We start from the raw sequence: 20,242 nt of genomic DNA, 5'->3' as shown, positions 1-20,242 counted from the left end.
AAATGAGATGAATCTATTTCACCACCTAAGATTGCAACCAGACGAAGCCAATGGAGCAACATCACTTTAGCTAGTACATGCATGATATAGTAGTCATCTAGGTTCCATGTTCGGAATGATCTTCCTAGATTGAGTTCCATAGTCATACATACAGAGGAAGAGAAGTCGCATCTGAGGAATAATTTTCCTAGAGATAGACATCCTAGTCATACATACAGAGGAAGAGAAGTCGCATCTGAGGAATAATTTTCCTAGAGATATACATCCAAAGCTTTTAATAATCTCGGTTGAAATTGATGAATTTTGAGTTTTTTCTTTCTATTTTATTGATAGGTAAACATATAACAACCTTTGAATCATTAGCTCTTACCAATGGCAGTTCTTGAAATCTGTTGATAAACTATGTTTAATGTGAAGTGCAAGCCTAATGACAAATAGCTCTGATTTGATCTAAGAGAGCAAACTTCATTATGTCCCAAAACTCCTTGAAAAAGCAATGGGGAATCCATCTGGCCCAAGCATTTCCTCTCTTGGAAGAGAAAAGACCGCGGCTTGAATTTCATCGAGAGTATTACAAAGGAGTTTGGGAGGGTAACATTGGAGATGGGATCCGAAGGAGCGACGGGCCCCCGACTAATCGGGGCAAGAAAAGATATTGAAAGTAAACGATCGCAACTCTTTTCAAAGTCGGATGAGCTAGTATGAACCTTGTTATCACCATCTCTCATTCTTATATTACTAATGGCATGAACATACCCAATCAGTTTATGTCTGCATCCCTCTAAGTACCCGGTTGAACTTTCTCTTCTCACTGACAATTTTTAAAACAAGACCAACTGGGCAGGGACTCTAAACAATCACCACTCCAACTCTACATTTTCCTAGGAGATATGTTGATTATAAGTATATGTGCATACCAGTATACACAGTATAAGGCAGAATGCCCATCCATAACTGTCTACAATAGCCAAGATTGTTTAGTTGTGTTGGTTACTTAGATGTTTTAATTCTTGCTTGTAATTGCCCACTCTTCGGTTTTGCAACAACCAAATTAGGGTTCAGATTGCCACATATTTCATAAATGGATCAAATGTATAAAAGCTTGATCGTACAGGGATAAACATCAAAATGTTGTTCTCTCATTTCCACTGTCATTTCTGTATACAAGAGATAGATCATAAGTTTGTATATTTTGCCGTAACCTTGTCATACTCATGTCTTGTATTTGTCTTTTTGCGTTCTTAAGGGCAATTTGTCCCTTTTTTATTGTTATTTGCGTGTATATATTGGGTTTACGTCTCATTAGATTTCTAATGATGTAAACATCTCTTGGCCAATGCATTGACCCTTTTGTGCTTGGGTTGTAGAATCATGGTGATGGATAAAGTCTCAGTTGCGGGAGCCCCTTTCCTCGAGTATACAGTTCCCTAAAGTTATCCATTTATAATCCTAATCTAAACATGGTAAAAGAGATAATAATGAAAAACAAATTCAAATGGGAAAGGTAATTAGGGTTAAAAAACGGCATAGAGTAATATCATGTCTACAAGAAGGCGATAGCATAAAACAAATGAATATAATCACAATAAACAAAAAGTAAACAACAAAGAAAGCACGACCAGCAAGCCTGTAGAAATACTAAACATAATCTATTGGAAACAAGGGACTGTAAAAGCTCCCTTTTTATAAACCTGTGAAACAAATAATCTAGGAAGCAAAAGCCAGCTAACAAACATCAGGCTCCCTTCTACATCAATTTATAAAGCTAAAGATTAAGGAAAGACAAGAATGACAACCAGACTAAAAAATGATAAAGGTTGGCTCAATACAGACTAAAACCAAAGACCTGACTAATGAGAATCGCGACTCCCATGGCAATTGCTACAAGGGAAGAAGCCCAGGTAAGTTTCTCTGTTATTCTAGGAACCCTTTCTTTCAACGCCTGACTACATGAACCTATGAAAACAGTATAACTCCCCATTGCAAACACAGTCCCGAGCAAAAACATACCTAGAAAAGCTGCACCTGCCAAGCGTGATGGCAGAGCGAGTGCCGGCAAAACCATCATTAGTGCATCTGGTTGAAGCCCATGAATGATGCCCGTCGCAAAGGTCGCAAACCCAATTTTTTTCTTTCCGCCAGGTGGACTTTCGAGGGATTCAAAATTGCCGACATCGCAGTCTCCATTCTCTAGGGCAACACAAGGGGTGGGGACCTCTGAGGCTTCTTTGATTCCCATAGCACCGATAGCAAGCAGAGTGAGACCAACAACCCTTGTTCCCCATGTTCGGATGATCTCTATGTGTAGACGGTCTTTGAGGAGTAGAAACAATAGTCCAAATATCAACTGGCCGGCGTCATGGCCACAGCCCCAAAGTGCTCCAACGGCAGCACTCTCAATTCTACTACGGCCGATGGAGAGGGGGGCTAAGGCAGCAAGGTGGTCCGGTCCCGATAGTGTATGCAAACAACCGGCAAAGAAACCAGTCCAAGCGCTGCTTAGTAACTCACTCCGAACAAGTCTCCCCCCAACTAAACCCCAAGTTTTGGCCGCAGAATGTATTGTAGCATAGGCAGTAGGAGCAAAAATCGGCTGGATTAAGATCCCAATTAGTGCTGAGAGCAAAATAACTGCTCCAGGAATGGCCTGAAACATGTAAAATAAGAAATTTTTAGTGATAACTAGAATAAGAGATGTAAGCATTTTAGTTACACCACCAGGCAAGTAGGGTATTATGGGTGCAACTTGGGCCTGGTCCAATCCAAAACAGACTGATTGTGTATCATATTGTTTTGGTGCGTGGTTTCTTTCAGCTAACAAATAAACGAAGATTGATAATGCAAGATTTAAGGGGGAAGGTGTTGGTTTCGATAAGAGAACACTACAAAAACGTTGGAAATCAATGGCCCTCTGTCGAAGCCCAATTGTAATAGCATCATTTTCTCCATTGCTTTTTGTAATAGCATCAAACCCTTTCAAATGGGTTTGAGCTTGTTAAATCTTCGGCCTTCAACTTTCAATTTTTGGGGCTATTGCACAAAGTTACTCTGTAACCTAGCAAAGAATCAAGGAGATAAAAGAGTAATATAGCTGCTCCATAAGCCATGACCTTACGCATGTAATTTTTTATTTAACCCAATTTCCATCCAAATCTCTAAACCAGGTTGGATTTGGGATGGGAAAAAATTATGGGTCTGGTTAGTAATGGAAAGCTCGGTTTGAAACTCGGGATGAGTAGAATTCAGGCCGGGTTCATTGAAATTTGAGTTGGGTTTAAGGTTTCAAATTGAACCTAAGTCAGCTCAACCCAATACGAGTTGTATCCCTAGTTTGTACATCGGTACAAAAATAGTGGTGCAACTTGGTGGGATCCAACACAAACCCAACCCGATTTTAGTGCAGGTGGGGTTGGATTAGAGTCGAAATTACTCAACAAGATCAAAATTGGGTTGGATTCAGATTGATTCCTAGCCAACCAGAAAACCCAACACAAATTCACCAGAATTTCAACCCAAATTGGTAAATATTTGCATATTTAGGGGCCGTTTGGATACGCGGATTTTAGAATCTGGGATTTCTTCAAAATTGTAGATAAGAGACACGAGAAGAGGCGGGCCAGCCGTCATTTTCTGACTTCTCGCCCTTCTTTCTGTCAGCGAGAGAGTAGCAGATCATCCCATGTTTCCAGGTTTTAGAAATCTCAATATGCGGGAGAGATTTCTAAAACCTGGATTTCTCACTTAAATACAGCATACAGCAGCTTGATCATGAACCCTCGTTTACACTGTTTTCAAACTAAAAACCTGGATTCTAAAATCCGTGTATCCAAATGGCCCCTTAGTGTAGATTGTAGAAAGCGTTCAAAAATACTATTCAAAAAAAAAAGCATACAAAAATACTTTGTTGTATACTTGTATCGTTGTGTGCATGAAACTCTGATAGGTTAATGAGCAATACAGTGATAAACTATACATACTGAATAATGATTTGTGACTTGGTTCAAGTCTAATTTCTTTTGTGTCCTGTGTTAAGACCATAAAACATATCGAAGTGAGACAATCAGGCAGCTACCTAGATCACAAGCACTCCTATTTTTCATGAGATGACCAAACATATCGAAGTTGATTGTCACTTTATCTCAGATTGGGCAATGAGCAAAAAGTTAGTTACTCCCTGTGTTAAGACAATAAACAGCTTGTTGATATATTCACCAAGGCATTAGGCAAAAAATAGTTTTAGAGATTGGAGAAGCAAAGGGAATGGGAATAGTTAAAGTATAAAAGATTAAATAACACCTTCTCCAATAGCTTTTAAGCATTGGAGTAACTAGTTGTTTCACATGGTATCAGAGCCAAAGGTCCTGAGTTCAAATTTCTTGGATAGCAAAAATCCACATGCAATGGCCAAACCCAAAAGAGGGGCCACATGTGCCATGTGTAGGCCAAACCCAAAAGAGGGGCCACACGTAAGGGGTAGTGTTTAAGTATAAAAGATTAAATAATGCCTTCTCCAATAGCTTAAGCTTTTGAGTAACTGGTTGTTTCACAGGAATAATCTAAGGACCAGATCTAGGGCTCAACAAAACTCTTTAGGAATCACCACCAAGGGTGTTGAAACTAAAATGGTTAATATTGATCCAAAATTAGGGTCTCGACCCCACGAATTCGAGAAAGAAAATCTGGGGTTTTAGAGAAGAAGTAGAAGAAAAGAGAAGATAAAAGAAAGACAATAAAGGAAGAAACATAATCTTACTTAGGAGAGGGATAGATATTAGGGCATCACACCATTAGTTGCCAAGGAATTAGTCCGAGGTTGGATCTAGAGCATCACACCCATGATCAAGAGGGGAGGAAATCACTTCTACTTGCAAAAGGCTTCAACTCTTTTTATTAATTCCATCATTCCTTTTAATTTGTTCATTGAACCTTCTTTTAAGATAGGAGGTGAGATAACAATAATTAATCAGGTGAGGCATGGCAAGAGAAGAGGAGAGACGAGTATAACTACTTTGGTGACACATGACAAAAGAAGATGAGAGATGAGTACAAGTACTTGGGTGACACATGGAAAGAAACCTTGGTGCTCTCATTTAATAAGAGATAGACACATTGCACCCTCAAACTGTTACAACACATCAATACAAGTTTACAAGGATTTAATTATAATATACAAGATAAAATAAAAATAAAAAGGCCACTTAAAATCAACATCAACTGTTTTTCTCATTCTCTTTTCTTCTGCCCTTTCCCTTTTTTTTTCTTTTGCCTTGTTCTTCTCGAAATAATACCCGGAGCGGGAGATTCAATTAACCAAGATTCAAAAGCTGAAATTTCACCTCAAATTTCTGGTGGGGGTCCTGCCTAACCCCAGCTAATCATTCAAAAAAAAAATATAGACGAATCTTCTCTTGGATTCCTTCTTATTCTGGATGGTCCCAATTATACTCCTCCACTTGAAAGAACTCAAATCCGCTGGGTGGAGAAATCTAATCCATCTTCCATGTGTCCTCGAACAATGATTCATCTGTTCCTCAGAGATCTTTATGTCTTACATTGTTGTCCAAATATAGCTCTTAAACCCAACTAGAAGAGTATCTCACCAATCTAGATAGGTTCACGATGGAATCACACAACCAAATTAGAAAAGAGTCACGTTTCTCTACAAACGAAAGGTCAGAGTTATAGTTGAAACAGAAACATAGTTTCATTCTTGTGAACAAATGCCATCCTTCGTGATTACTTCAATATAAATTTCACTTCTGTAAAACAGTACTCACCATAGCTCTATGCTTCAAAGTGATGCAGAACAACCAAGGGAGGGATTGGAGAAGCAAAGGGAATGGGATTGATCAAAGGACCAAATCTAGAGTTCAAAACTCTGTAAGAATCAGTACCAAAGGTATTGAAATTAGAATGATTGAAATTGATCCAAAATTAGGGTTTCAACCCCACCAAGTCAAGAAGATGAATATGGGGATTTGAGAAAAGAATAAAAGAAAAAGAGAAGATAAAAGAAGCAAAATAAGAAATAAATATGATCTTACTTATGATAGGGATAGATATTGGACATTACACCATTCACTGTCAAGGAATCACTCCAAGGTTGGGTCTAGGGCATCTAAAATTCTTTATAAATATCTATGAGAACGTTCACCCTCATTTATGGCTCCTTTTCTTTTAATCGGGAAAATTTTCGCTAAAAGGACATCGAAAAAAATTACCAAAAGAGTGATAAAAGCTATCAAAACAGTGAGGAAAGACTTGATGGCTAGGAACATAACAGAGAACATGACCTCGGACCAGCTACTGATCATGGCCTTGGTAAGCTATTGCCTCACCAACTAGCTAATCAGACGCAAGCCCCTCCTTGGGCGGATTCCTCCTTTTGCTCCTCAGCCTACGGGGTATTAGCAGCCGTTTCCAGTTGTTGTTCCCCTCCCAAGGGCAGGTTCTTACGCGTTACTCACCCGTCCACCACTGGAAACACCACTTCCCGAGAGAATGGAAGAAAATGATCCATTTAGACGAACCCAACTAGTGTCAGGATTAGACTTAGTCAATTTGAGCCGGGTAGATCTTTCACCTTCTTCATGAAAATTTTCTAAAGATTTCATTAGCCGACCCCAACTAGTTTGGGACAAAGGCTTAGTTGAGTTGAGTTGAGTAATAAAAGCCCCCAAGCAGTGAACGACTGCATAAACTTCCCAATTCATTAACCTATCAGCAAGAATGGGATCCCTTCTAGGATCTCCCTTTTATCCATGGTAAAAATATGCTATTAAACATTTCAATACCCAAAACAAATACAATATTGTTAACTTTCAACTCTTCACCCTAACAACATAGTCCCCAAACATGTTCTCCATTTGCAGGCATTATGACCCATTAAATGATGTAACGGGTGTTTGGTTGAGTGTTGAGAAAGGAACACAAATAAATGGAAATTTTGTTTTGGGTTATTTTTGGTAGGTCAATAAATGCAAGTTGTTATCCAATTGGTCCCAACATCATCATATCACATCTATGAACACTATTCGCAACCCATCCCCCATCCAAATGAGCCTTGATTTCTGCATGAAAATTATTTTCAGCTTTTTATCATGGCTGCAGAACACCGTCACTGGTGTCATAGTCCATCCAGTGTTTCATGTTCCAACCCAATGCTTATCATTGTCCACATCCAAAATAGATCGAAATACATGCTACTTCAGTGGCAACAAAGCGACATAGTGACAGAGTTTAGCTGCCCTTTCATCTATTACGTATGATGAATAGGCTTATGATTGCAAATATTTCCTTCCCATGCAATATACAAAAAAAAAATTACAAAATATATGAAGTTTTTCTTATCTACATAATAAGATTGGAAACTCCTATCTCCTTCCATTAGTGTATGTATATGCCTATGGGCATATCCGTCTTTTGTACATTTCTCATTATATATAAATACATCAGTGAGGGGGAGACTCCCTAACTCACAATTTCTTTCTCTCATTCTCTTCCTTAACAAATCTCAATGCATCCATGATTTATACAAATTTCTTCTGTGATCTAACTCATCAATTTTATCCTTTACAACAAAAGTCTCTTTACAACAAAAGTTCCCCAATACTTTTTGGGCATCAATCAAATTAAGGCGTAAAAGCTCCCACTGTCCTCACACTGGAGGACAGTATAGACTATAGAGACCCCTTGGCTAACCAATCAGTAACATGGGACCACTTTTAAGCTCCCTCTTGCCTCCGCTGAATGAATTTTCGATCAGTCTGTACAACTGGCCATTTCAATACCTACAAAACAACCTATGGCACTTTCCCTCTTCAGCCATAACATGATCTCACATGGGATCTCCATCAATACACATTATGTAACTATAGAATTGAACTGTACATGAAATTATAGTACACCTTTGGGGCAAAAGAAACAACAAAATTTGGAAGGGTAAGAATGCCAAAACATATCCCGCCCACTTAAAGCCAAACATAGCTAACTGAAATGATATGTGTTGATTATTGGGCTTGATGAACCTGTGAACATCAACTCTCTGAAGTCCACATATAAACCAGGACCTCAATAAGTCTTTCCCAATCTAGACTTAGGTCTGACATGTACTACAACGTGTCCACACTCTATGGGACTTTGCTTCACAATTGCCCACCAGGCAAGTTTTGGGTGAAAGACTATGATAACATGAAGCATTTTAGAGACCTCTATTGAGGTCATCACGGCATTGTGACCGTATGCTTCAATACGAGGTAGATTAAGTTTACACTAATCCTCATTCTAGACTGCATTCACAGTGTTGTATTGCTATGGAATCCACAAGCTCCTCTATATTCGGCCACAATAAAAATTAAAAATATCTAAAGAGCACCATAATTCCCTTATGTTTCTAATATATCCAGTCCAGGTGTTTGTCACAGTAGGCTCATATCCCTCTGTGAGCATTGGCATTCTGAAAATCAGCTTGTCTCCCATATTGAACATGTTGTGAATGTGAAGGATAAGCGCAAAAAGGATTTAATAATGAAGGAATGGTACACAACCATCCATGAAGCACCTTTACATAAATGCCAGCCCGAAAGTTTAATGAACAAACTTTTTTTGATGGGTATTAATGAACAAACTTATCGAGAAGCGGATGGAGAATTTGGTTAAGTACTTGTGAATTGTGATAGAATGATCTCAATATGATACATTACTTTCATATTATTCTAAATAACCATAAGAGGAAAAAACAATGATGGTATGATTTTATCTCAATGCACCCAAAGAAATTAATACACATCCATATGAAGGGATGATCAATACACGTATACACTCACACACATGAAAATCGATACGGATGATACTCGAAGGCTGACATATTACAATGAAATAGCATTACAAACAAATGAAACATCCATAAGAAACTTTGGCCATTTTTAACATTCCTATCAGCTCAATCAGTTTGTTAACCAAGTCACAGAACCTTAGAGGTCCTGTAGTTCTAAAAGCACGATCTAGTAGAACACAATGAAGATAACGCCGTGTGTATCTACTCATTAGTAAGAAGCATCCAATGAAGAGTTAGTGCTCTATACTACGATGAGCCAGTAACAAAAGAAAACCATCATTAGTGGGCCAAAAGACCCAAAGTTACATAAAATATGCATGCGAAATAATCCCATTGGATACTTCAACTCCCTCACAGAACTCTAAGCATCAAGATTGCAATTCACATCCACCAATCATCACCTCTTATTTTAAGCCCAACAAAATCATACAATAACTGAAGTATACCATGGTGCACCCCCCTGAACCCTAGGAGATCAATTGTTAGGAAACTTCAACAAAATCAGCCCCTACCCAGAGCCTTTAAGATCAATCTTAGAAACCTTTCAAATGTTCTTGGAGCTTCACGTGCAACAACAATAATTTCCCAATCACTACAATTCAACTAAGCCACTTCATTTTTCAAATAAAAATAGGCTATAAACAACCTCAATTATGAGATCCTTCTATAAAAGCAGAGATTTAAAGGCCTCTATCCCCATCACAAGACCTATCCCAGTCATATTCGTAAAAAAAATTCGAATATTTGCACAATAATTTCGATCAAATATAAAGAAAAAAGGCTAATAGAAGAAGAACCCAAGTCGTTAAAATGAATGAAAAGCCAAAACAACAAAAGGGTCGGTTGGAATCTAGCAATAATTACAAGAAACACCCACAAATGGAAATCTCATCAAATCAAAATGAAAAAATTGGTCTAAAAAGCAGTGTGTGCATACCTTCAGTAATAAGGGGAATGAAACTCTTTCTTCCACCGATTCGACAAAAGGGTACGCGTTCGACGACCTATCAGATGAGGGGATGGGAGAACAAGACTCTCCTTTCGAACATCGAACTGCAAATTTATCAAAAGATAAGGATTGAGAAGGTGGGTTTTCCTGCTTGGAGAAAAACAAGCCAACGGGCCTGAAATTCGATAGTGTAAAACTCAAAAAACCGAGCTTTGGTACTTCAAATTGAGAGATTCGAGGGGGGAGAAGGGTTTTGGAAGGGAGAGGAGAAGAGGAGATGAGCCTCTCCATCGACTCTTTGGTTTGTTGCAGATAAAGAAGGTAAAACCCACGAGTCAATATATATATATGAAGTATCGGAAAAGGGTTGTGGAAAAGGGTTGTGGAAAATGGTTTTTGGAAGGGAAAAGGATTTAGTCCACGAAGACGGCGAACTAATGCGTAGTCAGCGGACGGTGGTGAGACTAGTCGACCATTTTGGGAGAGTTAGTCAGTTAGGTAATGGTGAATTAAAAGGTGTTTTGTTGTCAACTAAAGTAGTTTCGAGGTGTGGTACCAAGATAAGAGAAGAGGTTAATGGGGGTGTCAATAGGAAAGAGAGAGAGTTGCAACTTGGGTCCGGTTTAGAAATCATGGGTCTTGAGTAGGGTCGGGTTTTAAATTGGAAAAACTAACTCAATCTTGGGTAGGGCCAGGTTTAAGAGAAAAAAAAACCTAAAACCCGAAACCCAATCTGACTCATATGTGTGAAATGTGACTTTCTTAAATGTCTTGAATAACATAGCCGATTATTTTCCAAAATATTGATACAAATATTTTCATTGAGGTGATCATGTCTGTTTTGTTAAAATATAGTGTGCTTCTTAAATGTATACACTTGATGGCATAAATTTAGAGATTTTCTGTATGAAGATTTGTTTTATTATACAATCTTTAAAATTAGCCACTATCAAACGCTAAAACAATGAAAATCCGACCACTAAAACTATCTTGGGTAGGATCGGGTTTACAAATATAGGGTTTTCCTCTTAAATAATTAGACCTGACCCGAGATAATTCTCGGGTAGGGTAGGGTAGGGTTTTGGAAAACCCATCCCCACCCGACCCAAGTTGCACCCCTATAGAGAGAGAGAGAGAGCATAAATCTCAAATGCTTTTACTAATAAAAAAACTGAGAAATTAGGGGAATCTGCCATTCATATATATTTGATCCAACAGCAACCTCTTAGAAAGTTGAAAAAGTTGGAGCTCCGCTTGTGTACGGGCATCATATAAAATCCCATAAAAAGTCTGCCTCTTTAGTGATTTTTTTGCTAGTAGTTTGCTAGCATCATGTGGGTAGACAAGGGGGAGATAAGTCAAGTGGTCTCCTGATAGTTTGGACTAACAACATGCAACTAATCAGAGAAAATTAAATGTTGGGGCTCTTTCACTTTTCCGTTCCCTTTTCACCTGCTCGTGGCTAAAAAATTGCAACTTATATGTCCATCTATAATGAGTGGATTTCACCTCTGTCGCAGCTAATTGTGTTGTCCCAAATAAGCCAGTTGAGATTAGCTAACTGTAAAACTGCTTTTTACGTTATGGAGTCCCCACTCCATGTTGAAAGCTCTTTCCAATAGCATGAGCGTTGAAAGTCTTCAATTAGTCTTCTTTAAAAGGGAAATGAATGGAATGAAGAAAAGAAGAGAGGAGGAAATTGGTTCACTGGACTCTAAGAAAGTGAATGGGCTGATTTTGTGGAACCATTTACTCCTAACCGAGTTGAAACAGCCTCATCTATAACGTATATTAAAGGTGAATTTTTCATTTTCTATGGAAATTTTTCCTTGGAGTCCCATGATTAAGGGATTAATCAGCAAAAATGCCTTTGAATTTTTATCATAGAAATGTTTTCCAAAATAAAAATTCTTTTTCTGTTTTCAAGAAAATTTGTAAATCTACTAGACCCTGGATTTTTTTAACTTTTTATGATGTGGGCCACCATTTAATACATCATGTTTTGATGAGTGGGTCCACTATTTCCACCCAAAGTATGCATAGATTAGGGGCCACCATTTACACTTCATTTTTATGGGGTGGGGCCCATCATTTTACACCACGCATAGAGAGTGCACTTATCATTACCATCTCCCAAGATTACTTCAGAAAGAAAAGTAACTTAATCTGGACATACTGTTATACTTTTTTGTTGTGGTAGTTGATCTCCTTTTCATCCAAACCGCTAGGAAAAGCAACCCACTAACACAGCAACACACCAAACAGTCAGGGGCTGTTTGGATACGTGGAGTTTAGAATCCATGTTTTAGTTCGAAAAAAGCGTAAAAGAGGATTAATGATCAAGCTACTGTATATTGTCCTGATAGTGTTTCTTCGATTTTAAGTAAGAAATCCAGATTTTAGAAATCTCTCCCCCATAACCTAGGAACATTGGACGATCTCATGCTCTCTTCTTGTCAGGAAGAACGGCGACAAATCAAAAAACGACAGCTGGTCTCTTTCTTCTCTCATCTCGCATCTACAATTTTGAGGAAATTCAAGATTCTAAAATCCACGTATCCAAACAAGCCCTTATGTTACCATTTTAATAGGGCAGTGATAAATCGACCCCAGATATATCTTAAATCGACCCCTATAAGGCAGTGCTGAGAGAGAGAGAGATGGGGGTCGATTTAAGATATGTATTGGCCTATGGGGTCCTTTTATCACTGCCCTTTTAATTTCCATCATAACAATATGAAAATGACACATGCACTCCCGTGTTCCAACAGAGCCACTCGCTTAGGTGTTAAAATTCCAAAAAAGTTGCAAACATGGGAGCCCCATTATCAAACAAGGGACAGCATATATCATTTTCCCGTTCCAAAATTTCTTTGCCATTAAGGAGGCTATAGACGTTTTCTGTTCAAATGTTCCTCTTAATCGAAGACACAGGCCCTTCCTAAAATGATAAGAAAAGCCTGCGCCAACATACTAAACGGATCCTTTTCTTAATTATTCTGCCAACAAGCGATAATTTCCTCTAATACTAGATTAGAGAACTACAATTTATTAAAGAGGAATCGCATGCCCTTGCTTTTCTAAATAAATATAAGACCAATCAAATAGGTGAGTCACTTGTTCAATGATCAAAACAAATCATTTGTTGAGCTCTACTTGAATACACCATGCTGCAAAAATCTTCCTCTTTGGAAGATCTTAATCCATCAGATTCATAGCCTACATAGAAATGGAAGGTTAGAGAGATAAAAGCCTAAGGCCCACATGGAAATCTCCAGTTCGGGGAGAATTTGGATCATTCAGTCAGGGAGGGGGTTTTGGGGGCATGGCCTATCATTGCTAGTAACAAGTAATACATGGCAAACTCTAGCAATTTCCTTAAAGAACTGTAAAAAAGGAATTCAAGTGAATGCTTTCCCTCCACCCTCTAAACTAATAATAAGCCCATCTGATCTGGGTTCCTTCCAAATAGTATTGGAACTGTCGAAGGTATGGAAACAAGGCCAATAATGTAGGAGTAAAGGTTAAAAACCCTACTCAAAAAGAAATCTAGTACATGACTCGGACAAAATTCATATAGCAAATGTTCAATACAGAGAGAAACTGGGATTTTCTACAACAACACCCCAATAAAAATATAAAATGAACTGTATTACTAGACTGACAAATACTGTTCAAGTGATGAGAAAGCCTAGATATATAAAAACTCAAGCTTAGGGATAGAAAGCTAGTGCATGTAAAACTGATTAGAAGACTAGTTAACAAAGGGTAAACAGGATTTGATGAGACGTATAGGAAAATATGAACACGAATGTCAAGTTAATAGTATTGCAGGCAGAAACCTTGTCAGACTTCTCATTCAAGGTGACCAAGGCAAAGACTAGCTGGACATTATATAGTAAGATCCAATTGACCTTAGAAATTAATCTAGTTTGTTGATCACTTGATTTTCTGTAAGCATGGTATACAATTATGGGCACCAATTTTTCTATGAAATGCAAGCAAAGGCAGTAACCCCATATAAAGCTGCTTCCAATTTCCAAACACCCGCAAGTAATCTGCTTACCATGAAAAGATTTGCACTGCCAGAATAGCAGAAAAGATGCTATAATAAATGGGTAGAAAATTCATGCACCAAATCAGTACAAAACACCAGAAGCCAAACCAGAATTTCATTGTCATAATAATAGCACAAGCCATATTGATTAACTAGATCCAATGAATACTGGTCTTCTGAAGCAGAGGATTAACAAGATATAAATTTATAGCTAAGAATGCTACTTCAGAAACCGCGGTATCAATATCAATACAGATTACATATTAAGTAGATAATAGCCTTCCAATGGAAATAAATATAAATAAGACTATACAAGAAAAATACTTATGCTAATCATTCTCTTACTCTCAACTCAGGTCTTAGCTTTTCATAAAACCTAATACAGCCATACAAAACTACAAAAAAAAATGCAGCCACACCAAACTACGAAACTGCTTCTCTAGATGTGATTGTGTTAATGGAAAGGACTTATATACATAAGGAAAAGAAAAGAAAAGGGCAAAGATGGTAGGAAATATTAACGAAGCTTGTTCTGCGCAACTGCCTGGCATAACTCATCCTCATAGAAAAGAACCCTGTTAGAAGCCAAAGACTTGCAAGGGGGCTTAGGCAAGCTAGGCAGCACCATACACCTCAAAGGAAATGTGGATTCCTGAAAGAGGACAGCAGAAACCTCTCGCATCTCCATCATGTTAAGTCGTGACGGAGGGCGAGGCCCATGTCTAGGAGCTTTTGGAGTGCGAGGAGTAGGACCCCCAAAACCCTTCCTGTCCCTCCTGCGCAAATATTTGAAAATAAACACTAAAATTAGCTGAAATTGGTCATATCAGTTAAAAGCCACGTGCATTTTTCTCTTCTTATACCTTAAGAATGGCCAATGTTCAGTGGGAAGAGGTGTCATTGTTCTTAACATCTCTTGCCGAGACCGATCTGGAGTCGTATAATTGAAATGACATTTTCTAGCAACCAGGACCTGTCCAAAGTTTAAACATCAATACCCATCATCCAACTTTAAATACCATTACATATACAAATCCATGATGACGAAGAAAAAGAGAGCACTCACAGCCATCCTAATCTTCTGAGAAACATGAAAAACAGCTCTCAGTTGGTCATGATGCAAATAACAAATGATTTTAACCTTCAAACATACAAAACATAATAGGTCAGTATCCACTGTAAAATCAATCTACTATTTAATAAAACAAAGAAACACAAATAAGGGTCTAGGATATGGAATACCAGTATATCCATGGGAAGAGATTCAAGTAATGATTCAGAACCACAATTGGCAATTCGAGGTGTTTTCGGGGTTCCTATCATGGGACACAAACTGGTCCTTTCCGGCGACATCAAACTCCGATTGACAGAGTTGGTTTGAAGTAGTACATCATTTTCCACCTTAGAACCCAACATCACAACCCTTGTGTTGCCTACGTCTGTACATGATCTGGTGGTAGATCTGTTATAGCGGAGCTGGGCAAGAGCGCCGGGCTTTAGATATCTATTTCTTGCATTCCTCAATTTTCTCTTTTGTTTGAATGCCATGGATTTTTTAGGGAAGTTTTCCCGATACAAAGAGATAAGCACTATGCCACTAATTTTCTTTTCTTTTGGTATCACCTACGCAGCACTCTTTCTTAACAACTCTTCAATCTTCAAAAAGGAAATAGAATGAACCCATTAGAACTCATAACATATCCAAGGTTAACTTAACAATAGGATGAAGAACAATCAATAAAATTATTAATAAGAGTAGCAATCTGGAATGGAATACACCCATACTAGATTGCTTCTTTCACTAAAATCATGTAGTGAGCCATGCTAAACTGTACTATATCAAAAAAATAAAAGATAAGACACGGAATAGCTCAAACCGTGAAAGATATCATCTTTCCAAGCCATCAAGAAATAAACCCCGGGTTCCAATCACACTAAAATCATGTAGTGAACCATGACTAAACTGCACTATATCAGAAAAAATAATAAAAGATAAAACACGGAATAGCTCAAACGATGAAAGATACCATCTTTCCAACCCATAAAGAAATAGACCACGGGTTATAACTTCTAACTATAAAAAATTAATAAATGCCAAAGATGTATCAAATCCTCTAACAGTTTACAATCCTACAAATCACTTGGCATCTGAGAAAAACATATAAATTCTCTTTTTGGCAAAGATTCAGAGCAAAGTTCTCTTATGAAGAAAATAAGATGGGAGACCTTCTGCAATGGATAAAATGAAATGAACTTTTATCAGGGGGAGGGGGGGTTCATTTAAAATGATGACTCTGATAAGTTGAGAAGAAAAATTATTAAAAATGCAAATTCCATACAGATCACAGGACTTTTGTGGAAAAAATATAATGTTAAAACTTAAAACAATATCATATTTCCAACCCATCAAGAAATAAACCGCCGGTTCTAAGTATAAGAAATGAACACATGCCAAAGATCTTTGAAATCTTCAAACATTTTACAATCTTACAAACCACTAGGCATCTGAGAAAAACATAAAAATTCACTTTTTGAAAAAGATTCAGATTCTCTTATGAAGAAAAAATAACATCTGAGAAATCGATACAACCTACTTCAATAATTAAAACAAAATGCACTTTTCTTTGGGTTTTTTTTATAGTTGCAGATTGGGAAGATGAGCAACAAGTAGCCAAAAGAATCCACTCCAGGGTGGACACCCTGTAGTTTTTCTTTAAAAAAAAAGAACTTTGCTGCCCATACCAGATTACATTCCAGAGTTTAATACTCAAAGAGACAGTTAATTTAACCACCCCCACTACTTGGATACCTAGGGTTAACTGACACCAGACTTCTAAAGAATAGCTAAAACTGAACCATGATCAAATACCATTACATAGAAAATAAAATTAAAATTAAAACATATCCAAACCATCTCATGTTCTCTGCTTGTGCCTGTCTGCACATATCATTTTTCGTTTAAAATTATTAAACAAGCAAATTACATACTGAGCACAGAGGGCTTCTACGGAAAAAAATATATATACTGTCAAAACAGCATCATATTCTCACAAAATCCTGTGCTTTTCTAAAATCACCAGTCCAAATATAAATAAATTGATAACTTTCCACCGAAGAAATCTTGGAATGACTGTAACACTCTTAATAGAAAACAAGAAATTATATCTTACATAGTCACAAAAATGCCACAGAACCCCCTGAGGAAAATTTTAAAAAAAACATAATCGATCTGATAAACTACCAACAAAATAAACTTTATAAGAAATCTTGAAATGAATATAACAACCTAATCATAAAACAAGAGATGATTGCTAACATTCTCATTACAGCCAAGATAAAAATAATTACATGAAATCGGATTAAAAAACCGAAAGGCGTCATTTATTTGATGAAGTTAAATAAAGAAAAACAGTTTGCCCTAAAAATACTTAAAATCATCAAAACTTACATAATCATCAGCATCTCTTCGCATCTCTATTCTTCTCCTCTGTAATCAAAGAAAAGAAAGTCAAAACGAACAAAGATCAAAACCCATATAAAATAACTTCATTTTCTCGCTACAAACAAAATCCAAATCGAACAAACAAACATCAAGAAAACCAAAATTCGCAATAAAAATGAAAACCCAGTAAAGAAAACGAAACCAGGTCAAGATCAAACAAAAAAATAGGCAAAAAAAAATGTAAGCCCATGAACGAAAAAGGGTTGCAAAGATGAAACCCGAGAAAAACCCTAACAATTAAATCAGAGAGAGAAATAGAGAAAAGCACCTTGAAGAAAAAAGGGTTTGCAAAGAAGAAACCCAAGAAAAACCCTAGCAAGTAAAGCAGAGAGAGAGAGAGAGAGAGAGACCCACCTTGAAGGGAAAAGGGTTTGCAAAGAAGAAACCCTAGAAAAACCCTAGAAGGTAAAGCAGAGAGAGAGAGAGAGAGAGAGTGGGGCCTGTCTAGGGTTTGGTCCTTTTTGAAATTCTTACGATTGCCCGCCAAAATTTCAAGAACGAGTTTGCAAATATTGCAAACAAAGTAACAAACAAGAAAACACTAGATATGGCGGAGTCAGATGTACACGTGGCGTGTTTATATTGGGCACGGATTTATGAGGAGCAGGAGTGGGGTACGCGCTCGTGTCTTCCTGACGTCAGGTGCTCTCATGGGACGGTCAAGATGAACTCGATTGTTATAATTTTTTAAATACTCTATTTTGAGTTTTAAATTGAGAGTTATGGAGGGAAAACCAAGATTAGTAATTAATTAATATTTTTTTTGTAAAATGACTAAAATAGACTCTTGATTTATTGAAACGGTCCGGGATTTTCGCTAATGTGGTGTGATGCATATTGATGTGATAGGTGTACAAAAATACTCCTGTGATTTGTAGAAAAATATAAAGAAAATCCTCTCTTATATTACCATTAGAAACAAATGGAAGGGTGGTTTGGTCATTTTAAATCAAGCGGTCGCCTACCTACCAACACATACTAGCTAATTCTCGTGTGGGGAGTTAATGTTGAAATGTCCAAAATACCCTTCAATGAATGGACTCGTCTTAAACCCCCAAGCCATATGAAATGTCATTTTCGTCCCTTAAATGAAGACACTTTTGCGTGAGAGAATAACCACCTCAGATGAATAAAATGAATAAGACAAAATCTGCTATAATTCTCTCCTTCAAAGGTGAACTGCAAAATCGTTATATGTGAAATTGCCTTAGAAAATCCCTCATTAATATATTTCGTGAGGGATGAGTTATGCTCACTTCCAAGTTTAATAGATATTGGAGTTCTTATCGAATATCACGACATGGGGTGAACAGCAACTCGTGTGGGATCATCCAACGGCTGACATGGAAAATGGACCCAACGATGTGACAAAACCTTTTGATCTGAGTCTAAACCGGTGACACACTAATGATGTTGCCTATTGGGCATGGTGTCTTATGTGGGACATAGGTTGAACACTTGTGCCCTGTTCGTATGGTAGAGGAAAGCACTTACTAAAATTTAAAAGTGGGGGATCGAAGATGCGTTCCTTGGCCATTGGGTTCTCTTTTATGGTTGGTTTGGGGCCGGAGGCAATTACGAAGATTTGCCTTCCTTAGAGCCCAATTGAATGAATTTCCTTCAAAGACGGATACCCCACATCGGCTCCCCGGGTGCCGAATGACCTTTATACCCTAGCTTTCCATTTAAGCCATTTATGGGTCCATTGACCACCTCCCTGACACGTGGCGGTCTCTTATTGGAGGTCGGTTTTTTTGCCCCACAAATTGCCCCCTTCCCTAGGGTCAAGGTTTTAAATTTCAGTTTCAGCTATAATTTCGAGCTTCATCGAAACCGAAATTTCAGCCGAAATTCTGAAAATTCGGTCGAAATTTGGTAGAAGTTATCGAAATAGAGGATTTTCAGCTGAAATTTCAGAAATTTCAGTTTCGAAACGTTTTGGTTTCGTTGTTAGAACGTTTCGGCCGAAATTTAAAACCTTGCCTAGGGTCGTATCTACCTGAGGAAGTAGCTTGACTCACCTTGCTGGACTAACCCTTCGGGCGGCGTTCTTTCTCGTGTTCTCTTACCGTGATTGGCGCTTATCTTCTATGGTGCACACATCTCTCTTGTGGCCAACCTCCAAGTTCCGTCCCCGGAGCTCTTTGGCTCCCGTCGACTAGGTCTTGTCGAACCGAGGTGTTCGCTTGGCATTTGGGGTTCGCATTGTCCAAACATTGACATTGGTTCCTCTTGGGCAGGGACGGAGCTAGAAATTTGCTCCAAGAGAGGCACAAAATGGTTGTTAGAGCATCTTGAGGCTAAAAATTTTACACTTAATGTTTTGATAGGTGAGGCCTTCATCTTTCCCAGGCCATACATAAGGTGGAGCCCACAATTTGCACCTCGGATTTTGATATAGTTGGGCCCACTTTTTACACCTCTTGTTATGATGAGTAGGGCCACTATTTTATAGCCATGCTATGCATGGCTCAAGACTGCAAGTGATTTAATAAATTCCACCCCCCCTAAAAGGATCTCTTTCGGCTATTAAATCCTAATTATTCTCGAGTTTTTACACATTGTGCATGTGAAGTAGGGGTGGACATGGTTCGAGTCCAACCCGAAGAAACGAACCAAACTGGCCTATTCCGTTCGGTTCGGATATGAAAATATGTGGTTCAATTCCGATTCCAAAATTTTGGACAAGTTGGTTTTCGGTTCGGTTTTGGATTTGGGGTCCTCGGACCCAGAACCTATATATATATATATATATATATATATATATATATATAGAGAGAGAGAGAGAGAGAAAAGTGTCTCTAGTCGGTCGACTAGAGAACCTTCTCTAGTCCGCCGACCCAAAACACAGTGGGCCCACAATGTTTGGATGATCCAAAGCATTCATTTGATAGGCCC

At 38.0% G+C, this 20,242-nt stretch overlaps 2 protein-coding genes and 1 pseudogene across 3 annotated transcripts; all 3 read right to left on the bottom strand.

Moving 5' to 3' along the window:
• Window positions 1-1,628: 1,628 nt before the first annotated feature.
• On the bottom strand, window positions 1,629-10,196 carry LOC143886193 (chloroplast protein FOR GROWTH AND FERTILITY 2-like). Its single transcript, XM_077390145.1, has 2 exons — window positions 9,774-10,196; window positions 1,629-2,647 (listed from the first exon to the last, which is right to left on the bottom strand). Exons 1-2 carry the CDS (start codon window positions 10,074-10,076, stop codon window positions 1,823-1,825), a joined length of 1,128 nt encoding a protein of 375 aa, XP_077246260.1. The 5' UTR covers window positions 10,077-10,196; the 3' UTR covers window positions 1,629-1,822.
• LOC143886983 (18S ribosomal RNA) lies at window positions 6,289-6,473 on the bottom strand (annotated as a pseudogene).
• Window positions 10,197-13,976: 3,780 nt separating the features above from the next.
• On the bottom strand, window positions 13,977-17,847 carry LOC143886192 (F-box protein At4g35930-like). 2 transcript variants are annotated; one of them, XM_077390143.1, is made up of 6 exons: window positions 17,699-17,847; window positions 17,291-17,329; window positions 15,085-15,498; window positions 14,909-14,983; window positions 14,706-14,815; window positions 13,977-14,618 (listed from the first exon to the last, which is right to left on the bottom strand). In XM_077390143.1, the coding sequence occupies exons 3-6, from the start codon at window positions 15,388-15,390 to the stop codon at window positions 14,360-14,362; spliced, it is 750 nt and encodes a 249-aa protein (XP_077246258.1). In that variant the 5' UTR covers window positions 15,391-15,498; window positions 17,291-17,329; window positions 17,699-17,847; the 3' UTR covers window positions 13,977-14,359. The 2 variants fall into 2 exon arrangements, with proteins under 2 accessions (XP_077246258.1, XP_077246259.1); XM_077390144.1 differs by having other exon boundaries at window positions 17,613-17,705.
• Window positions 17,848-20,242: the final 2,395 nt, after the last annotated feature.

Source organism: Tasmannia lanceolata, unplaced genomic scaffold, assembly GCF_043159265.1.
Source record: "Tasmannia lanceolata isolate RefF3 unplaced genomic scaffold, GAP_Taslan_0.1 ptg000011l, whole genome shotgun sequence".
In the NCBI taxonomy this organism is placed as follows: Eukaryota; Viridiplantae; Streptophyta; class Magnoliopsida; order Canellales; family Winteraceae; genus Tasmannia; species Tasmannia lanceolata.
This window is presented reverse-complemented; position numbering and strand designations above follow the sequence as displayed.

Bases quoted from the DNA above. Each gene is read 5' to 3' on its own strand.
- LOC143886193 (XM_077390145.1), bottom strand. From the start codon at position 10,076: ATGGAGAGGCTCATCTCCTCTTCTCCTCTCCCTTCCAAAACCCTTCTC. The intron at 2,648-9,773 runs GTATGCACACAC...TACATGTTTCAG, and splicing joins CATTCCCCTTATTACTGAAG to GCCATTCCTGGAGCAGTTAT.
- LOC143886192 (XM_077390143.1), bottom strand. From the start codon at position 15,390: ATGGCATTCAAACAAAAGAGAAAATTGAGGAATGCAAGAAATAGATAT. The intron at 14,816-14,908 runs GTGAGTGCTCTC...AACTTTGGACAG, and splicing joins CTCAGAAGATTAGGATGGCT to GTCCTGGTTGCTAGAAAATG. The intron at 14,619-14,705 runs GTATAAGAAGAG...ATATTTGCGCAG, and splicing joins GAACATTGGCCATTCTTAAG to GAGGGACAGGAAGGGTTTTG.